Here is a 22591-nt window from a genome sequence, read left to right as displayed (position 1 = left end):
TCATGATGGTATTATCTGACATTCTACCTCTAGCCCTCCAACTTTAACTTGGGTGGTACATGTATCATTCTACCGTGTCTAAAGCCCTTCTACTTTGGGTGAAAACATTCTACCACTAGCCCTGTACTAAAAAGCATTCCAGTTTTGGGTGATGGCATTCTACCACTATAGCCCTGTACTACAAAGTATTCCAGCTTTGGGTGATGACACTCTATATATAGCTACCACTAGCCCTATACTACTTTAAAAAGCCCTCCAGCTCCAATTAAGTTAATTCCTGGAACTTAAGCTTTCCAGCACTATTAAAAAGAGAACCTGATACTTTCGTCTTGACCCTGGTACATATTAAACCCACATTCACTTAAATTTACACAATAGTATATATTAGAGAAGGGGGTGAGGGGACATATTTTCTTCTATAATTTTTCTGAATTACAAGTAGGAGTATACATCATTCTGGGATGTTCTATAAATATATCTCTTCCCTCATAAGTCATTATGTCCATTTGATTGAAAGTGCAATGTATGATTTTTTTGTTGTTGAATTTAGTCTAACCACACAGAGTAGATCAAACATATTGAGTAGCACTGGCATCTTTTATGTAACTGTGTAATATTGCTTTTACAAAAATCATTATCAAACCGAAAAGGCTAGACAGCTGGATCTGTTGATTGAAAACTTTGGCCTATATATAGTAGATGGGTTTTGAAAAGCTGATTAATTTCATTTCTGTTGATCCTTAGAACTCCATAGTTCTATCTTATATTACAGGCTTTATTGGATCAAATTTAATTCAGAACTCACAAGAAAATGAAAGAGCATGCATCACATACGCTATCTATCATTTTTGCAGACTGAATTTAAATGTATACATCTATGACAATGGCTGTAGTCACTCAATGGGCTAACCCACACATTGTGCCTGCTATTATTCATTCATGATATATTTATTTAAACATAATAGACATTTTTCCCTCCTGGTGATCACATTAGGATCGTTTCCCATGACAAACATCTTGCCATTCACCATAGTATTGACACTCGTCCGGATTTTACCACCACTGACAATGAATTTATGTCATAAACTCGGGGATTAAACTCCAGTGTGATTGTAGAAATTATGGATTCATATACTCTTAAAAGGACAGCAAGGAAAGGTCTAGACAAAATTCTGAAAAATTATTTTTTTATGTAATTTAAATTAAAGGATTTTGAGATTTCTGTTATTAAAACATTTTAGATATTTCGAATTTCATTTTAATATATTTTAAATAGTTATAATTATCAATTATATCACCAGAGGATGTTATAAATGTTTGATGTGTTCCTGATGCTAGCTATCATAGATAGGTACATATACTTATGTGTGTTAATTAAGAAAATATAAGCTTTTAATTATAGTGTCTGTACTTCACTTAATATGGTTTTGCATTCATATAGTTAGTACATGTACATGTATATGCAGGGGACTAGCAGTAGAGAAAGGGGATATTGTGTTACCCATGCAGGCATCATTCTAACTCTGATTTACTACCATTTATGGGTAGTTTCCCATCAAAGATTGTATTCCTCTCTTGTCTGAAATTACCCCCTTGACTAAAAAAATCCCCCTTTTGAAGCTAAAAAAATGAGTTTTGGAAAAAAAAAAATCTTAAGTGTCTTACTGTAGAATTCTTCCATCATACAACACTTTTTCTTCAAAATAATTTGCTTTTCCTGACTATTTTGAAAAAAGTAGTTTCCTCCAAAATCTAGATTGATCCATTTCACCCTGTGATGTCCTATTTTATTACCCTATCCAATATTGATGTAAAGTAGAGATGAGGGCATTTAATGTACAAGTCTCACAGATCTATATTTCTAAGTTCACACATCAGCTACACATATGCTGTTTTATAAAAAAAGAATTGTGTTTTGAAACATAAAATGTTACAATGAAAACTTGATTCTATGATTTCATTTTTTTATTTTCTAGATACCAAACCACAAATTAAGGAAATAAAGAAGGTGACTGCCTTGAAGTTACTGGCCCTGAAAGTCACAGCATACCTCAACTGGAATCTGACTCTGCTGCTGAAAAGGTGTGTAATGAGCATCCTCATTTTGTATCCCTGTACTGTTTCTTTGGAAGAACTCATATTGTAGAGTGCATCTAATATATATGTAACTTTTCAGTCCTTTTGAAAAATAATTTAAACAGGTTTTATCATGAAAATTATTTTTTACTTCATAAAGAATACTGACCTATTGCATAGTCCAGCCAAAAGAAAATGCCTTGCTTAAATTTATATCAATAAAAACTTTTCTTAACATGTTTTACAAAAGGTTGAAGTGTTCACATTTGAATATTTTTTTTATTATTTTCTTTTGTATGTATGCACATTACATGTACATGATACTTTCTTAATAGTTACAATGAATTTTTTGTATGGCCCAATGTAAAAAAAAAGACAAATAAGTTTCTGGAAAACTTTTTGTTGCAAAATGTATAAAATGTTAGCATCTTAGCTCATGTGCAAGTACATTTGTATGTATATATATGTATTTTATACTATATATTTTGTTTTGGTGATCCAGTGTTCCTCTTGTGATGCTACACGCCCTGCTGAATGAGCTGCTGAAGATAACATTACATTTAGATGTGGACACGGTCAGTGGGAGTGTAATGGAGTATGAAGAAATCTCCGACCAGGCAGTCTTCACATTACAGCTGTATTACAGATGGTGCCTTCTTGCAGTTGTGAAGGACAGCTTTCCTACACGTCCTGTCAGGTCTTTTCTACAAGTGTAAGTTATCTCCCCTTCTCTTCACACACAGATATGTGTCGATAAGTGTAAGTTTTCTCTCTTTCTAAATAAAGCTTGTTATATTCTACAAGCATAAGTTACATTTTTTACCTTGCTTTTTCATCTCTATCTCATATATATTAGTGAAAGGTTTCTACCTTGCTGTATAAACCCAAAAGTTTAAATTATCTTCCCTCATTTCAATGGCCAACCCCTCCACAGGTATAGGTTTTCTCCCCTTTTCACAAGAACCATAACTGTGCATCCACATGTATAAGTTATCTCCCCTTTTCAATATAATCATATACCAACATGTTTAAGTTAATTATCTCCCCTCACTAGAATCATATATCGGCACATATAAGTTGTCTCCCTTTAGTTAACACTTACTGTACAACTTATCTCACAATTTTAAGGCTGAATTGGAAAACAGATCTTCATCGATCAAGTCTTTAAAATAAATTTACTTTGTTACACAATATTGTGTATTTCTGTTTTACAGACAAGGCCAACCTGATCCTACAATAGCTTTGGCAGCAGCTAATGAAAACCTTATACGAACAGTAAGTAAATCTTAATCAAAACAAATTCATCTTGGAAAATTTGTCCTAGAACAGAAAAGAAAAGACAGAAAAAATATACACACAGTGACACATCTAGTATCTTTAGTTAAATTTCTTTTAAATTAATTGACTTTTGCATGCATTGTTTGAAAACATTTTTTTTTTTGCAAATTATCGAATGGCATGTGCCCCAATTAAGGGAAAAAATTAAATTTCTTAATTCATTTTTTAAAGCTGCTGTGATGTTTCTGTATATGATGTCACATACAACACAGTATGTTACACTGTAACTTTTATAATTGATGATTGTAGTTAAAAGAGAGGACAGCTACGTCCGTGGCTAATCTCGAGAAGTGTGTCCATTGTGGTCGTACTATCAAGATGCCAACGGCCAACAGTTTTAAAATCCCAGACGAGAATACAGAGGAGCCACAGTATGACTGGGATGCATCCCTGTCTATTACTCCGGATGAGTATAACTGTCAAGTGAGTATCTAAACTAGACATTAGATATTATAATTCTACTACACTCTGGTTCATTAAACCTGCCAAAGTTATTGATAGTCATTTTCCAAAATTATTACACATAAATAATTTTGATATTGCATACTGCACATTGAAATAATAAATTAACACCATGAACAATTTGAAAGCTGACTGAAGGAAAAATTTGATTGAGGAAATATCCACATTTAACAATATTAAAAACTTTCACTTTCTTTGAACTTAAACCAGATAAGTTAAAGGTTATTTAATACCACAGTAAAAATTAAATTTTGTTTTAAATGCTCACTTAAGATTTTTGTTTTGACAAAACATTTTTTTTTGTTTCAGATATTTTACGATATAGGAAACTTCTACTTTTATGAAAAGGGTTATAGTCATGCATATGTAATGTTCAAACGTTGTACAGAATTACTTGACCATGTAAGTATAATTAAAGCAGTCATTATAGAAAGCCATAATAAATTAATGTGGAAAATACTTGTAATGAAAATGTGAATAGATTATCTTTCCTTACATGTACAGTACACTATTTTCAATGTGTGTGATTTTAATTATACCCCCCGCAACGAAGTTAAGGAGGGGTATACTGGAATCGGGTTGTCCTTCTGTCTGGCCGTCTGTAGACACAACTTTGTCCGACGAACTCCTATTAATAAACCACTCGACAGATTTTAATAAAATTTGGTACACAGAACCCTGACAAAAGGGGGAGTTGTGTAAACTATATGGGGTTCTGCAATATCCCCTATAAATGGATTTTTGTGCAGCGGGGGGTTTAGTCGTCCGCTCTGGCAACAGTTCTAGTTAAAGATGGTTTTGAAGTATCGAGTAATCCATTTGAATTTTGATGAATGATTTAAAATCTTAAATATTTGTTCTACCTTTGTAATTTATTCTATACTCTGTAATTTTATTGATATATATATCAAGTAGATTGAAAAAAATATCTTTGAATCCTTTCCAGTGATGTTCCCATAGTTTTTAAAAATTCTTAGACTAATAACTTTTACAGTATACTTTTATCAATTTGTCCTTCTCCACAGTTAAAGTCGCCTGTGTACTGTAATATAGACGAGGCGAGATTGAAAGGTTACATGACAGGCTGTCACAGTCTGAGGAGTGTTGGTGAGAATCAGGAAATCAAACCAGACAGTCTCTACGAACAGGCAGAAAACAGCAAGAAAAATCATTACAGGGTGAGTACTGGTATATCAAAGTCTCTATGAACAGGCAGAAAACAGCAAGAAAAATCATTACAGTGTGAGTACTGGTATCTCAAAGTCTCTATGAACAGGCAGAAAACAGCAAGAAAAATCATTACAGTGTGAATACTGGTATCTCAAAGTCTCTATGAACAGGCAGAAAACAGCAAGAAAAATCATTACAGGGTGAGTACTGGTATCTCAAAGTCCTTATGACCAGGCAGAAAACTGAAGAAAAAAAACCAGTAGAGGGTGCATATTGTAACAGAAAGGGTATAGAGTTGTTTTGTTAATAACATTTAAAAATGAAATAAATTCTGTTTTCAAACTTAAGTGAGAATCTGCTATGATTACAAACAAAATTTCTCTCATACCCTGATGAAGTTAGCAAATAGTGACATCAATGCTTAATCAAATAAATAAAAGTCTGTGTTAAATAGGATTTTAAAAACTATACAAACAAAATTACAAAGAAATGATGAAAGCAATTTTCATGCTACATGCATGCTCTGAAATTTATTTGAAAAGATGACTGGTTATGGTATTGAATTAGTTTCAGACGTATATTAGCTGTTTATGATACTGTATATGTGAATTCAATTTAATTATTCAATTTTAAATCACTACAGGGCATAGTGGAGATATTACTGGCCGACAACATGAACCAGGAGCTGAGCTCATCATATCGCAGTGACTTGGAGGCTGAAATCGCAAACAAGGGTGATAGGTAATTACAAAATATAACTGCAATGCAGTAGATTTTGACATCCTGTAATGGCTATCAACAATCTAATTAAAATTAGACTTGTAATTCCCCTCCACTACGATACTTTACGTTACGCTCCAATACAAGATCTAACGATGCCCCGTTCGGGGTCACCTCAGCATGACCCCTATAGTTAGCCAATCAGCGTGTCGCCTACGGAATCTTCGGTGTGGTTGATTCATTCGGAAGTGTAAACGGATAAAAGTACGTCCCGAGATGTTCCAATTCTAGGCCAGAGGTCATGCTGAGGTGACCTCGAACGGGGCATCGTTAGATCTTGTATTGGAGTGTAACGTAGAGTATCGTAGTGGAGCAGAATTACAAGTATAATTTTAATTAGATTGTGGCTATCAAATATTTAATTCCTCACTTGGCAATTATAAGCCCCAACCCCACTCCCTCCATTTTAATCAAGTCTTCTAAAACTTGGGTCATGCCTACAACAAGCCGTCTTCCTATTTCCTGAATCTGTTTGCTTGCAAATAATTCATCCTAAAACATTGACGTATTGAGGCCAATCTGGTTGTTCTATTTTGAGAAAACTTACATACTGGAGATCTCCAGAATAAAGGGAAATTTGAATGCTTGATACTTTTTCGAATGAAATGGTTCACACATTTGTTTTTGTTTAAATGTAATCAAAAACATGTTTGTGGTTGCTGTTTGAAAAATGTGACGTCCATTGATTAGTTTTAATAGTTGATAATTTACTCTGACACAAGAAATAGCAGTAAAAAGTTGCTAATGACTAATTATCTCACATGTTTCCAGCTACAGTACCCTGTATGTCCAGGTAGGGATATGTAATGTGGTGAGAGGCGTGATGGAAGGCAAGGCTCTCGTCTCTCTCCTCGCTGACGTACTGGAGGAGGCTGAGGAGAACACTGTTGATTTCCTGGTCATGGTATGTCCCGTCCATCAAATGAAACAATCCTCATGTTTCTTGTCATTTATTGCCCTGTTTAATTAATTTGAATTTGCCTAAAACAACTAGCAATTCAAAATTTAGCCATACATGTGTAGAGTTGAAGGTGTGATGTTTCAGGAGTAGCTGATATAAAAACTAAATATTTGTAATAAAGATAGATAGTCTTTATCAGACATTTTAATACTATTTTAGTATTTTACACTCAGTCTGAATTTAGTCTGTGACTTAAATATCTTTATTATTAACATTTCTTAAATGTACATGTAATACACTGAAAATAGAATTGAGATTGATAAAGAATAGAAGCTATATATATATATATATATTATATAGGTATTAATGTTGTCTTTTTAAAAATGGTTTAATAATACAGGTTATAACTAAGGCGCTAATGGGAGCATCCTACTCACAGAAGAATAACCTGAAATGCTTTGTCTGGTGAGGCAAACTTCTTATTGTTATCATAATACATGAGCTATTACTGTCAATGAAATTTCTTTTGTGTACAATTTAATTTGAATTCACAAAAATTGTGACCCAAGATAAATTTGCAAAAGTTTATCTTGGGGAAATTGATATCTATCACAATTTTGTTGGTAGATGTTTCAACTTATTGATTTTAAACTGCGAAAAGTAATCAAGAGCTATGAAATTGATTTGAAATGTAAGTCATGAAATTTAGTAGGCGCACAAGAAATTTGGTTTAAAGTTAACTTACAGCATAAGACACACACATATATATATATACTGGCACTGACTGACCAAGATGTAATTGCATGTTCTTTCTAAACCAAATTAATTATACTCTTTGGTATTTTCCAGGCATCTAATGGATCTGTCACCTGCAAGGTCAAAGTTCAATACCATGGTAATGAGTGCACCATTATCTGACAATTTTACAAAGCAAGAGTTGTCGGAGATGGCGCTACTGGCAGACGAGGACAATAGCAATGGTTACGGTCAGATGATTGACGACGATGTTACAACGACCTGTTCAAGTTACCCTGGAAGTCGAGGTAAAACTGCAGAAACAAATTTGTTAGCTCGTAGATTTTTATATGTTAACGGTTACAGGATGTATGAGACACCCGTAATCTTGTCATTTCTGTTAATTATTATCAGATGACCAGCTGTCTGTAATTTTCATTTTCTCATATTGTGATTGGCAAGGTCAGAAGATTCAGGCTTATCAGTGCCAAGATAATGATAGTACTACCAATAATATTCAGTAGAAATCATATTTGGATTAATGAGATATTAATGGTGTCTGGTTTGTCACATGGAAGGATATTATTTAGGGATTCATAATTTTCATCATCAAGAATGTTTTAAGATTTTACAGATTTGTTTCTGAAACCAACTTGTATCAACAAAATCATTACATTTTTTCTGCCAAGTTTTAGCCGATTTTTTTTATCATCAGTAAGAAGGCCATACTTTGTGTAATGTGTAACCTTAAAGAATACGTAATTATAATTTAACTTGGACAGTTAATTACTACAGAAATTCTGATAACTCAATGTTGTTATCTTTTCTTGTAAATAAAACTTCATAGTTTGGAAAAGTCAAAGACATCTTGCTTTTAAAGTTTAATATTTTCAATAGCCATTTTTGCTGCTACATGAGTAAATTGCTTGTTAAACAGATCAGGTCATCTGTAAACCCTAATATTTTTATTGGAAATAAGCTGATGGTAATGGGATAGAAGAAAATGACATGAAAATTGTAATGTGAACAACACATCCTTTTGATGTTTCTGAAAAATGAAATCTGTTCCCCCAACGGTACATAACTCTAGGAGAATGGAAAATATACCGGGTACAGGCATGGAAAATGAAAGTTAAAAACATTCTGTTTACATCTCGCTTATGGAAACAGATGGGAAAGCTAGGATGTCTTTGGACAAACTGCCAATCAGTTTCCTACAATGATTTTCACAGCCCCATGTTGATTAACAATCAAATTATTATATAATCCATGAAAACTTATAAAAAAACAGAAGCTATAAACATAATAGTTTTTCAACTTGAAATTGGTGTACACTATATAGAAGTGAGGAAGGCCTTCTAAACTTTTGTTTAAATGTCAAAGTTGCTAAATAAATCCATTCTTATAATTATGAATGTTCATGCATGGTGAGATCAGATGTCTTTTAGATGTAGAAAGTGTAGTTATTTGTTTCTTAAGTGATGCATTACATCACATTTAATACTTCTCCTTCTCCTCAACATTAACTCATTCACCCCTGCAGTTTCATAATGGACTGGTCTAGTCATTGATTTAGAAGAGTCTAAATGTGTCTTCAGGGGTAAAGGAGTTAAATATTGATGGTTTTTTTCTTTAATTTTTTTTATCTGAAACAAAGAATCTCAATTTCCTCATTTATAAGCTAAAATGCAACAACGCCATGTTCTCAGATGATATTCGGGTCAAATTTGTTTTTGTTAACCTTTTTGTCTGATTGATATGCTGTGCCAGTAGAAAGTTTACTTAGTAGAACAAAAAATTGACTAAACCATAACACTTTGTGCCTATTCAGGTGTTTCTTTCTTATCAGATGGGACGGGTAAGTGTGACGTTGTACGACCCGCTGTGTCCTATAGTGGCTAACAGACCTAACTGTCCTAACTAAGGATTATGTATATTGTCCTAACCTGGGATTACCGTCCTAACCAAGGAATATTTACCATCTGTGTCACTAATCTTTTCAGGAACACATTATTGTGTTGCTTATCATTTCAGAACAAAATTTTTTTTTCATTTTTTTTTTTCTTTTTGAATTGGTTTTGTGTTCTGCATAAAAATAAGATGCCATTTAGCAAAAATATCTCAGTCATCTTTCAGTTGAATATTTTGATATTTAGAAGTATCCAAATTTAGAAGGCAATGCATTTTGATCGTTTTGCTTAGCCTATAGAAGACTGAAATAGACCTATAGAATATGTTTTCTTGACTTCATTTTCACAGATAGATTTTATTGTTTTGGGGAATTATAAATCCCTTTCTACCCTCATGTTCTGAAGGTTGTGAATCTAGTATAATTACAACACTTGTAATTTAAGTACAATAAAAACAGCATCATAAGCAAATATTATAATTATTTATGACTATAAATCCTAAAGCCTACTACTAATTTAAGTACAATAAAAACAGCATCATAAGCAAATATTATAATTATTTATGACTATAAATCCTAAAGCCTACTACCTTTCAGAACCAAGAAAAACAAAAATGCTACAAGAAAATATATATCGATGGCCTAAGATGAGGTTACAACCCCACACAAATGCAAATTTCCTTGTGTACCTGTTAACACTGAAAACTACATTCACTGTTTTGTCTGGGACAGTATAGTGATAGCCACTAACGCATGGTAATTAGGACAACGACAGGGAAACATAATTTGTATTTGCAACTCTAAGAAATAATTAATCTTAATTGTTTTACATTCCAATTTAAAAAATAAAAAGTGATTTCAGAAAGGTAGTACGCCTTTAATTAATTAAATGCAGAACATGTACAGCTACATTTTATATATAAATTGTTAGCTCATCACTTCAGCAGCATGTTCTGTATGTTGTCTAAAATAATAGACTTTTAAGTACCATATTTGACCCAATAAGCGCCCAGGGCACTTAAAGTTATATGTGCCATATTTTTCACACGCGCAAGCTTTTAATATTATATTTACCACCAAAAATTATCAACATTTTGAAAATTAACCACTTACAATGCATAGGTTTTGATTTTACAAGTACAAAAAGGAACAGAAATAGATTTTTTGCAGTACTGCAAAAAAAACGATTATATTTACATATATAGTACAGGGAATTGAGTACATACGGTCAGACCATGAAGCCAAGTTGTGGTCTACAATTTCATTTCACATTTCTTCAGTGTCTTATTTGTAATTGTAAAATGATTCCTGCAGGAATGTTTCCATCTAAACATATATAAGGCATAAAAAATAGAATTATACAGTGGATAAATTCCGTGTTGTAACTAATGTTGATACTTGTCTGTCCATCTGGATGATTTTCACAGCATAATTCATCGAACCTGATGGTTTTCAATCAGAATAAAAAATTGTATGTCAAAAATTTTGCCCAGTTATGGCACATATAACTTCAAAAAATGACGAAAATGAGGAGTCGACACTTAATAGGCCCAAATCTCTTCACAAAATCATGGCACAAAGTAAGCCATTACTCTATATTTGCAAATTTCAAGAAGTCAAATAGTCTAAAAACCTCCACACTAGATTTCATTGTTTCAGTCTATTGTTGAATCAAGGCGAGTAAAATAGTGACCTCAAAAAAGGGGAGAGAGGGGGCGTTTATTGGGTCGAATATGGTATTATTAGAAACAAACTCAACCATTACATGCTGGAAATCCATGCGATCACTGAATATTGTCCCTAATTGAAATCTTTTTTATTAAGAATTGTAGAAATGCTGTTGGACTGAGTTTTGCCATATTGCTTTATTTTATTTTGCATTCAATTTGTTTTTTGCTCAGTTTGTAGGTATATTGTTTTTACTTTGTTTGTTGAATTGCAGAGTTCTTTTCAGACAGAAACTCATGCAAAAGAAAACAACACACACACACTTAAATTATATGTGATGGGAACACACACACACTTAAATTATATGTGATGGGAACTGACTCATTGAATCACAATTACTATATAATTATATATTCAGAATTAATTCATTACTATCATGCCCTTTATATATATCCATCATATGCAAAAATTGCCAGCCTAGCTATATTCCTTGGTTGAGGGCTTGGTTGTTGTCGCTCGACTTTGATGATATAGTTAATCTTCATGTAATCAACAATTGTATGAACTTTGTATTACACAGTGGTTATATAATGTAATAGCTTTCTAATATTACAGTTACATTGTTCATATTTGAATGGTAATAAGAAAAAGTTTTATTTGTTCTACTGTTCTAGAGCTAGGCACCAGTAGGTGTGATCCTTAGTGCCAGCCTGTAAATTTTACTAAATTAATTAACAATCATTTGTCAAATATTAATTATATATATCTATTTGCTTCCAAATTGAAATACATAAGATATAGAACTTCACAATTTCGTCTGACTACATAAGATAGAACTTCACAATTTCGTCTGACCATTATGATGCTGTATTAATGACAAGATCATGTGACTTACATTTGACATAAACGCATAAGAGTCTATATCTAAAACTTTTCAACAGAAAGACATGCCAGGAAAATGTTAGATCTATGTAAACTTATTATTTCTATTGTATACAAATTAGATATGTGATGTGATTAGGAGATGTAGTATAATATCTAGTTATACATGCATGCTACTAGTATCAATTTAATACCATAACAATCCATTTTGTTCTGTGATGAACTAGCTAAGTATTAAATGTATTCTTTCTGCTGAGTTTTGATGAATTTGGTTGATTTGTGAGTGAAATAATCTACGAATAGTAGCTTAGCTGTCAACAAATAGATGCAGATTAATAAGGAGGACATCATCAAATTATAATGGAAAAAAATTTATTACACTTAGATATATACATTCATTATTGTAATAGTTGTGGGGGGATAATAAGCTTGACTGCATACAAAATACTAGACTCAGAATGTGTGTGAGTATCAGGATTAATGAATAAGAAGGACATCAGCACAGTATGAAAAAGGAAAAACTTCCTGATATGGATATAGAAGTTTTGCTTTGACACTCATTCTTGAAATAGTTGATGGAGAATATCTTGAGCTTGTCTTGTACCTATGTAGTGTAGCATTTGCATGTGGAGAAAGTGTTATAGTTTAAATTATTTTATTGCACTTAAAGAAGAAAGAAAATACAGTAGATTAGACTGGGATATTTGCCCTGGATTTCGCAAATGATAGAGGTACATGTAGTGTGAAAAAAAATATTGAACTAGTTCCACAACTGACATTAGATATTTACTAATAGGTTAAATTATTACACACAAATTTGATTCACTCCCTATAGCTACTAGTGTTACCGTTGTTTGACATCCCCGGTTGTATTGCACTCCCAGTTTTCTTGGCCTAGACAGCTCACAAGGATGGTCATGACAAAACACTTAAATGTTTCACTGCTATTCTGAAAAATAGATGAAAAATTAAATATAGATATCTAACTACATTTTAACTTGTGCTCAATACAAGATAATAGTGTAATGTAATCATAGACCAACAGTGAGAATCATTTTCTTGCCAGTGATAATTCGATATTTAAATCTAATTTTTTCTACTTTTGAAAATCAATTTCTATCCGTGGTTCCTTCAATTAGATCTGGTGTTTTACTTTTAGATTCTTCAGTGAGCTTAGGTAACGCAGAACACCAGTTGATGTATATTTACGACCCAGACGTGATGCGCCGACTCATCGCAGAGCTGTGTCAGAAGTATAATCGGTCACCAGCATACCTTATGTCCCTGAACGAGAAATGGAAAGTCCCTCGAGACATGCACCACATCATCGTGAATCTTCAGCCAAGTGAAGACCAGGCTTATGTTTACCTCCTCATTGGCAAGGCGAATCACTGCATGGACGTCCGTGTAGGTCTTTCTATGCACAAACCTGATCCAGTAATAAAAGAAAAAAAAAATTTGTAATTGTTTTAAAGATAAATAATACAGACAAAATCGTCTGTAAAGACCATCTAAGGGACAAGGAAAATGTGTTCTTTATACTCAAGTCACATTGTGTTATAAATGGCCATTTGGACCCTAATTAAGTGGTCTTGGTAAGCGATTGGTCTTTAGGCAGAGTTGGTCGCTAAGACAGATCTAACTACAGGTATTTCACAAAATAAATTGTAATTTTGGTTTCAAATTTTTTGTCCGTTTGATAACTCCAGTAGGAATGTCGTAAAAAAACGTCTCGAAAAGTGATAGTTCATAATTATATTTTTCTAACTGTATATGTCTTTCCATGGAAATTAGGAATAAATTCAAGTCAGCATATTTACCTTCATTTGCTACTTTAATATTTTCAGATCTTTGAGCGAGCACGACAGTTGTTGTATGTTGCTGACCGTGTCGTGGCGGAGATGTCTTACACATTGTCCAAACATATCCGCTGGCACATCCTGCTGGCTGATCTCCAACAGTACTTCCTTGTGGACAGTCTAGGGGACCAAACATCTCTACAGGACCTCGTCAAGAAAACCAAAACATGTATCACATGTGTTCGCCTTGGTCAGGGTAAATGTTAACTGTCAATATGTTCTACTAATTATACAATGATTTAGAAGTATTACAAAGACAGTGTAGTATGATAGCATCATAAAGGGGATTTTATAAATATATTAAACAATAATGTTCACATTTTATATACAATTAATTTTTCTGTAATCATTGTTATAGTTAAATAAAGGTCAATCATATAGCTAAGATTATTGAGCAGTTTTATTTATAACCAAGAAATGAAATCTGAAAAAATAAGAATATTTGCTGCACTGTTCATGAGTCTGTAATGTCTTCATCTCAAAAATGTAATGCATGTTTTGTCCAACTGCTTCTTAATGCCATAATGGATGTGAAACAATGTATGTCTTTGAATTACCAGTTTCTTAACAAAATATTTCATCTTTGAATTAAGTATTCCATCTTTGCTTATTACATTTGTCTCCCTTGCAGGAAGGGTATAAATTGTGCTGTCATTATTATCTCTGAAAAATCTTATGTTATTCTGTGGTATTTTCATGGTGTCACAATCAGTACCTACCCACAAGGGCAGATAACTCTTTAATATGTAAAGACCGAAAAATGTATGGTCAATTAATCAGTAAATTTAAAATTTAGAATAAAAGTTCATTCATATAACATATCAATTGTTTCTTCCCCTTGCCAGATGTCCAACCAAGTCGATTTGTCCTGGAGCATTGTGCAGCATTCCTACTGAACATCCGTGACTGGACCTACCTAGCTAACATGGACAACTCGGGTTCAGGTCATATAGAGGTCAGACTCTAACTTTAACAACATTTCTATGATGATCATATAGACAGAATCACAATGCGTAGTTTCCTTTGACAATCCTATGCTGCAGAATATTGATTGATCAGGAATATAAAATAATGTCAAAACTGATAAATGATTTTTTATTTTCTTTAATTTATATTTGAAATTTAAATTACTTTTTTCAGCTATGCCGATTATTTTCCTGTGTGTGTAAAGAGCTACCTTCCATAAAAAATGCCAGAAAACCTGGAAGAGATTTGTGGGAAGCATGTAAGTGTATAAAGAGAAGTGATCCCAACTCTTATTTTTTTTATTTTTTTATTTAATCACATTACATTTACCAGTATGTGTCTATTGCTTTTTATGACACTGATTTACTAGTGTCTTATCTTAGTTCTGTTATTAATAAAACAAGCATTTTGGAAATGACAAGATGAGTTTAACCAGATATTATTAGAATAGTGTCAATAATTATATTGATTTCAATTGCTTCCAATTTCTAATTTTTGGTGGTGTCAAGAAAAATAATTTTCATTTCAGTAAGACATATTTTTACCACGAGTACCCAACAAAACAGAGGGAACAGTGCTGCCAGAAACAGTGCTATTCACCGCGAGCCAAACTACGCCTGTGTCACTAAGGACGCCTTCATAGAGTTCCTCAAAAAAATTAAGGTGACTGACCCAAAGGTTTTGATATTCAAAGAGCATGTACATTATATTTATCTTTAATTTGGTTGTATGTAGTCTAGTGTCCCTGAAAGTTTATAAATGTGATGAAGCATAAAAGATGATTTTTTATTATTTATTAGTAGATAAATAAATGTCTGAACAATAAATTTCTTTCAATATTATGCCATATTTGTCTCTTGATAGTTATCATTAGATAATAATACAAAATATTTTGAAATGATTGGATATAGGTTTGATCTGTGAAATATAAAGTGATGAATACACATACATTGTACAATGCAGCATTAAAAACTTTCGGAATAGTCATCCAGGTCACTTACATGTTTGATAGTCTTGTATGTATTCCTCCACAGGACTCAAGCATCTTGTCGGTACTGATATCCGTCATAACCAAGTACTACAACATACTTAGGGTAAGTCTGGTTTCTCAACTATTCTTCTTCGTAGAGTATTTTGGTTTTATAGAGTTATCTTCCATTTCCAACAGCTGGTGATTGCGACATCAATTTAACATGAGTAAGAAACCAAACTATTTTCTCACAAATAAATGAATAAGAATATAAAGATTCTTTATCTCTATATTTCAAATTTGATATCATGATATCTGACATCTTTTATCTGGTAATTTTCTTTTCTATCCAGGATGATATATCATGTGAAATTTCCAGTGACTATATTGCTCTTTGGCCAACAACACTAAGCAAGTAAGTGGTTAATGATATCTTATTTTTTTTTAAATCTGCAATGAATGGCAGTGGAACTGGAAATGTACATAATGATTATTTAATCTGCTCTCATTTATGGCCAAAGCCATCTTTTATCAATTCATAGGAATTTCATGTTAATATTATTTTACAAGTATTTGGAGAGAGAAAAATATAGAATATTAACCTTACATGCAACAAATAAAGATTTACTCAACATTTGAATATGATAAATGACTGAAATGGAAAAGAAAAAAGTTGTTTAACATCATACTTTTGTGCTTGACAGTTCCTCATTGGTGAATGGCGACGCTGTGGAGGAGGCCCTATCCGTATTGATGCAACATGTTCTACGTGTTAATCCCGCCCAACCCTCCTGGCTCCGCACACAGGCTGACATACACTTTGGTGGGTACTGATTACATGTTACACATTTTAGTGAACTTATCTGGTTTTAGAGTTTTCTGCATGGTTGGAAGATTCATGTATGTTAGACAGACCAACATGTATGACTATCAAGCAGGTATTTTTTTAGAGGATGACTGTTCTTTAGGACTGTATTCAGTTTAAAATGCTTTGATAGAGTGAACAAGCCCAGAAAATGTCTCTCTATCCTAGTATTTCTCTTTTCCCTTTCCCTAAAAACAATCCAATTTGATGAGTATAGAATGGTTAATATTTATTTGTTTCAGCCAATAACCAGTTCTCCCCTGCCATGAAGTATTATATGGAAGCAGGAGTGGTAGCATCAGACTTTTTCTCCAGTGCTGTACCTAAAAGTATTTATGATGACCAGGTATGTTCAGTCTGTGAATTATACTACCAGTTCCATATCAAATTACTTCCCCTTGTACGAACACTGAGCCAAACTCAATTTGCCCTCTTCTACATCAGAATAAAACTTCCAATCACTCGATTTGTAGCTATTTTACTTCTGGAAGCTCTTTGATCTATATGCTGGAAGATCATCTGAGAAGACTTTTCTTCTTAAAGAGAGTTTGAGTTTGAGTTGAGTTTTGGATTGAATTGTGAAATTATCTCCCCATACAACTAGTGCAAAATAACAAACATATATAACATTTAAATAAATGAATAAAGTTTAAATTTTTGTTTTTATCGGTAGAATACCTAAAGTATAAACAATTTATGATGATATTTGAAAAATAAACAATTTATCCTCCCTATTAAAATTGATTAAATGAAATTAAATAATAATTCAAACTAATGCATATGTTTTGTTTTAATTACAGGTATACAGAAGGATGGTGAAATGCTGTTCTTATCTCCAGTGTCACACCCAGGTACAGTATATAACAATCTGCATAAATAAAATATGAAAAATGTTGATAATTTGTTCTCCTAAATAATAAAAACAAACTGCAATGGATGTTGAGTATCCTTTTATTCTTTGAAAATATTGAAAAGCAAAAAAAGATAAAAAAAAAAAGAAGTGATTAAATAAACAAAATTGAAAAAACATAAAATTGGAGAAAAAATATGAAAATACTTTTAAGACTTTCACTCACCAATGCTAACTTGGACAGTTCCTTGCCAAGGCTAACTTGCACTGTTCTTTGCCAAGGCTAAATTGGACTGTTCTTTGCCAAGGCTAACTTGGAATATTCTTTGCCAAGGCTAACTTGGAATGTTCTTTGCCAAGTCTAATTTGGACTGTTCTTTGCCAGGGCTAACTTGGAATGTTCTTTGCCAAGGCTAACTTGGAATGTTCTTTGCCAAGTCTAACTTAGAATGTTCTTTGCTAAGGCTAACTTGGAATGTTCTTTGCCAAGGCTAACTTGGACTGTTCTTTGCCAAGGCTAACTTGGAATGTTCTTTGCCAAGTCTAACTTGGACTGTTCTTTGCCAAGGCTGACTTGGACTGTTCTTTGCCAAGGCTAACTTGGAATGTTCTTTGCCAATGCTAACTTGGACTGTTCCTTGCCAAGGCTAACTTGCACTGTTCTTTGCCAAGGCTAACATGGACTATTCTTTGCCAAGGCTAACTTGGACTGTTCCTTGCCAAGGATAACTTAGACTGTTCTTTGCCAAGACTAACTTGGACTGTTCCTTGCTAAGACTCTTTCGATGATTTATGATTTGTAGGTGGCTGTGCTGTGTCAGTTCCTGGATGAGGTTGACTACACCACTGCCTTTAAAGGACTCCAGGAGAAAAATGTCTATGATGCCATGGACTCGTACTATCCATGTATATGGGATGTCAGCATGCTGGAGTTTCTTGTCCGTATCCTTAAATACCAATTTACTGTTCACCACACTTAGGTGTTTGTGATGTATCAATATTGCTTAGAAATGGTAAGGAGAACAACATTTCAAAACATTTTCAAACACTTTGTATAGTTTTATACAAAATGGAGTTATTGGAGAAGAAACTGATTATGAAGAAATTGTATAGCATTGCCCATAATTGTCTTGTTTCTTTGACTGGTTCATCAACGTGACTATTTACATTGAAACATAAGCATTGGTTATAATTCTAAACAAAAAGGGCCGGAGGTTGAGTTGAAGTGGAATGTATGAACTTCAATATTACACAAACTGTTTTCTGGAATATGTGTACTTTGGCACTTGAAATTGTGTAATTGTATTTTCTGGAAATTATGAGCAAGGAAATACATCATAGTAACATGACTCTTTAATACCTAGGAGTTGTTTCTCTCATAGGTGATGAGTATTATATACACATGGGTTAATATACACAGTCTAGTTTTATAACATTTAATATTGTGGAACAATATTCACTTGGTATAGAATAATAATTAATTATATATATTAGTATTATTTAATGTCTTATGTAAACTCTTTCAGCTGTGTGAAATGGTTTGGCATATTATATAACAATGACTGACCTTAACTGATCATAGATCTGCACACAAGAAGAGGAGAAGTGGAGAAAAGACAAGCAGCAGTATGTATTCAATTGTATTGTTTGTGTGTATCTTATTACTTAAGCTAATTAAGAGAAAGTTTATCGGCACAAGATAAGATTAATATTGGAGGGGTTGTTTGAGACATTGATTTTTGTCAGAAAATTTTGTTGTTTTTTCAAAGTCCATCATGTAACTGTCACAAATAAATGTCCTGATAATCAATACATTTTCAAATAACACATTAGTCTGCTTAAAAGTAACAGAAAGATGTAAGAAAAGGTATTTGTATCAAGTTTACACTGTATATCGTAATTCAAGGGGCATAACTCTTCCAATCTTTATTGTTGGTTTAACTTTACCCCTGCCTGAAAACGCATTTGAACTCTTCTAATTTAAAGGCTAGAAGAGTTCATTATGAATATTCAGGGTCAATACTGTGATTATTTGTGTTTTAGATGAAAGCACTCAGCCAGATTGATCTGAACAGTAACAACCTGGAGGACATTGTACAGAGAGCCGTACAGATGAGGAAGAGGAAATTCCTTCGCTCCCTAGCTAAACAATACCTCTGATGGTCGTCATGACTAGAAAGATTCTAGTTAATCAAATAACAAAAAAACAAAGGACACAACTTAAGCTTTACAGAGTCTGTACACAAAGAATGCTGGTTAGATCTGAAGACGAGAAAGATTCTGAACATAAAATGTGTTTAGATCTTTAGTGAAATAGCAAGACCGAGGTACCAGTATTGTCTTCGACCTGAATCCTGGTGATAAAGCTATTTTTAAACTTCTGTTTCAATCAAAATTTACTTATTAATATTTTGTTACAACATCTGGGTGGATGTCATCTGTGATTGGCGAAGTCAAAATTTAATACTTTTTTTTAGACTTAATAGACTGTTTCATTATCTTAAGGCCTGCTGATAAATTGCTTTGAAACATCAAAATGCGTAATTGTCTAAATGCTGGTTGCTGTATATTTCCTTACTAAATTTGCTTGTTATTGCCCTTGGATAATTGTAAGACCCTTGACATAGTTATGAACACAATGCATACAGTTTTATATTAGCGTGACGTTTGGGGAAGATTGAATTGTTTTTTACCCCCCCCCCCTCAACACCACCACATACACACACTCACTCACTCACGCACCTCCCAAAATGGATTTTGTAACAAAGATGAGTGGCAAGGTATATTCAGGAGACATTTGCAGAAATCATGATTTCAAAAAAAGTGTCCTTTTGCAATTTCTTTTTTGCATTTGAAATGAAGCCCTAATTTGTTTAAAACATAACTTATTAGAGAATGGATCACTTAAGTCATAACTCACCAGTAAAGGAATTCATTGAGGGTGCAGATTATGAAGAATGAAATATTTCTTATCAGTCTTCCTGATTGTAATTGCACATATTATGTACATGTATCCAAAGCATATGTATTATTTAATATTGAATTGAATTGGTATTGAGTTAAAGTCAAAATTATAAGCCCGGGACTATTTGATAAGATCATGTGTGTGTTTAAATCCTGAATCCAAGATTGATCATGTGACTTGAATGATACTTGTAACAAAGTTTTAGTAGAAAGGATTTCATTTTCCGTTGATCTTTAAAAAAATCTTCATTTTCTGTATGTGCTAATATTTTACTTGTACGCAATATGTTTTGAATTTCCATGTACTATTACTATGGCGACCACATGGTGCGATCTGATATTATTGTTTTCCAGCGAAATAGTGCTCAGTATAGTTAGGAAGCAAGAAAAGCGCTCTGTTATATATAATATTGAATCAGTAGCTGGAGATTGTTGTGGTCTTTTGATGGCTGTAATTACATTTGTAACACTTTAAAACTGAAGTTCATGTTTGCTAGAGTTTAAACATTAACCAAATCATCATCTTTTAGATCATCATCTGCTGTACGTGTACATAAATTAGTGCACTCAAATATTAGTGCTGTCATGGGTATTACTTGACTTATCAGAGCAGGTTTTACTATTCATAACAACTTCGATAAATTTCAGCAGCACTCTACTTAAATAAATGCATGCAATGCATGTAAGGTACTGAAATTTGCATATATATACCTCTAAAATAAGTACAAGTATAGTAGTGTAGAAAGTATAAAACAGTTATTTTATAATTTTAGATTAGATTTATCATGTATAGCGAATAACAGCTTGAAGAAATGTTAGCGCTGTACTGGACTAAGCACAATGAAATGAGCATTGAAGGCACTTAACGTAAAATACTCCTAAATAAGTACATGCTTGATATAAGAACACGAAATTGGTATAACATGTGATAGAAAATGTTGTTAAGAAGTCGTTTTGTATTTTTTATTTTTCAAAAATACTAGATTAAGTGCTTCTTGTTTATATATTAGTGCTTAAACTATTTTTTGGTAAAATATTTTTATGTAACATTTGTCCTCTGTACGAACAGAAGTGCCGCACACATAAGAGGTTAGTGAGGGAAATGGTAGAAGATTTAATAATTATCATAAATACCATATATTTATTGTGGTGCATGCTATAAATGGTGTGTACTAAATCTTAAAGAATAGTGTTCATCTCATTACAAGAGTAAATCGTAAGTGAAATTATCACATCACTTGTTAAGTTTAAATGACTTTCATTTTGTTATTGCAATTTCCTTTGTTGGAAAGAACAAAATAGGGGGAATATGAATGATCTGATGTTTGTCTTTGTATATTTTTGTATTTTTTTTTCTCTAAACAAAAATAAACAATTTTTGACGTATCTTAGTTGTTTGATTCATCAATCTTCCAAGCCGCAGTTAGAATGGAATAAAGAAGGAAACACTTTCATATTCCTTATAATTTGTGGGTAAAAAACAGTTTTTGGATTTAAACTATACCACACAGGCAAATTTAAGAATAATTTATAATAACTGAATAAAATAGATTTATACTGGATACCCAAAACAGAACAGAACTATTTTTTCGAACTTACAACTTTCACAGTTACGAAAAGAGATCAAAGTTATTATGATGAAAACGTTAAGCTTTTTCAGTTTAAGTTGCGAAATGGAGGCATAGAACTTCTTTTTTCGTGTTACATAACGGGATTTCGGAGTGCCTTGCCTTCTTTTTCATAGTCAATTTTTCGATTCCTAAATAATTGCAATCATTAATTGCTAACCTAGCTACCATATTCATTTTCTATTACGATTGTGAATTTTATCCGTGTGTATAGTTCTGGGAGCATAGAACTTTACTATAACAAATGTGTTTTCGTGCTTCGTGAGGACTTCGATTGATGTCTAGAATTTGGCTAGAACATGTACTATGTTATTTTCTTTTTCTATTATTTCGCTTTATAATTAATACAAGTCATAATTTCATATACACATTCAGCATTTAAGCCATCCCATGGCCAAAAATTTTCTTAAGTGCAATTCATGCCTAGCAAATATGCCAGCAAATATTCCTATTATACTATTTAACATCGGTCACTTTCATTGAACTAGGCCGTCATAATGTTTTCAAACGTTGCAAGTTATATGTTGACAGATAATTTGACCGAGTTGTCATTATAAAAGAACGTATG

At 32.7% G+C, this 22591-nt stretch overlaps 1 protein-coding gene across 3 annotated transcripts in view; it reads left to right on the top strand.

Annotated features, from left to right (window-relative positions):
- LOC138315255 (integrator complex subunit 8-like) overlaps window positions 1-21781 on the top strand; it is a 29053-nt gene extending 7272 nt beyond the window's left edge. Inside the window, exons 1-25 of one of the 3 annotated variants that reach the window (XM_069256138.1) lie at window positions 1060-1158; window positions 1977-2082; window positions 2579-2788; window positions 3291-3351; window positions 3664-3837; window positions 4186-4278; window positions 4902-5054; window positions 5690-5787; window positions 6598-6730; window positions 7128-7192; window positions 7577-7770; window positions 9294-9320; window positions 13081-13328; window positions 13769-13976; window positions 14626-14735; window positions 14921-15005; window positions 15276-15409; window positions 15781-15840; window positions 16070-16131; window positions 16421-16539; window positions 16824-16927; window positions 17382-17432; window positions 18235-18373; window positions 19014-19057; window positions 19475-21781. In XM_069256138.1, the coding sequence (XP_069112239.1) occupies window positions 1122-1158; window positions 1977-2082; window positions 2579-2788; window positions 3291-3351; window positions 3664-3837; window positions 4186-4278; window positions 4902-5054; window positions 5690-5787; window positions 6598-6730; window positions 7128-7192; window positions 7577-7770; window positions 9294-9320; window positions 13081-13328; window positions 13769-13976; window positions 14626-14735; window positions 14921-15005; window positions 15276-15409; window positions 15781-15840; window positions 16070-16131; window positions 16421-16539; window positions 16824-16927; window positions 17382-17432; window positions 18235-18373; window positions 19014-19057; window positions 19475-19591 (2832 nt within the window). In that variant the 5' untranslated portion in view covers window positions 1060-1121 and the 3' untranslated portion in view covers window positions 19592-21781. Of the gene's footprint in view, window positions 1-1059; window positions 1159-1976; window positions 2083-2578; window positions 2789-3290; window positions 3352-3663; window positions 3838-4185; window positions 4279-4901; window positions 5055-5689; window positions 5788-6597; window positions 6731-7127; window positions 7193-7576; window positions 7771-9293; window positions 9321-13080; window positions 13329-13768; window positions 13977-14625; window positions 14736-14920; window positions 15006-15275; window positions 15410-15780; window positions 15841-16069; window positions 16132-16420; window positions 16540-16823; window positions 16928-17381; window positions 17433-18234; window positions 18374-19013; window positions 19058-19474 lie in introns of those variants that run through there. The other 2 variants (XM_069256136.1, XM_069256137.1) reach the window with 2 other exon arrangements.
- The last annotated feature ends 810 nt before the right edge of the window (window positions 21782-22591 follow it).

This window comes from Argopecten irradians, chromosome 2 (genome assembly GCF_041381155.1).
Source record: "Argopecten irradians isolate NY chromosome 2, Ai_NY, whole genome shotgun sequence".
In the NCBI taxonomy this organism is placed as follows: domain Eukaryota; kingdom Metazoa; phylum Mollusca; class Bivalvia; order Pectinida; family Pectinidae; genus Argopecten; species Argopecten irradians.
This window is presented reverse-complemented; position numbering and strand designations above follow the sequence as displayed.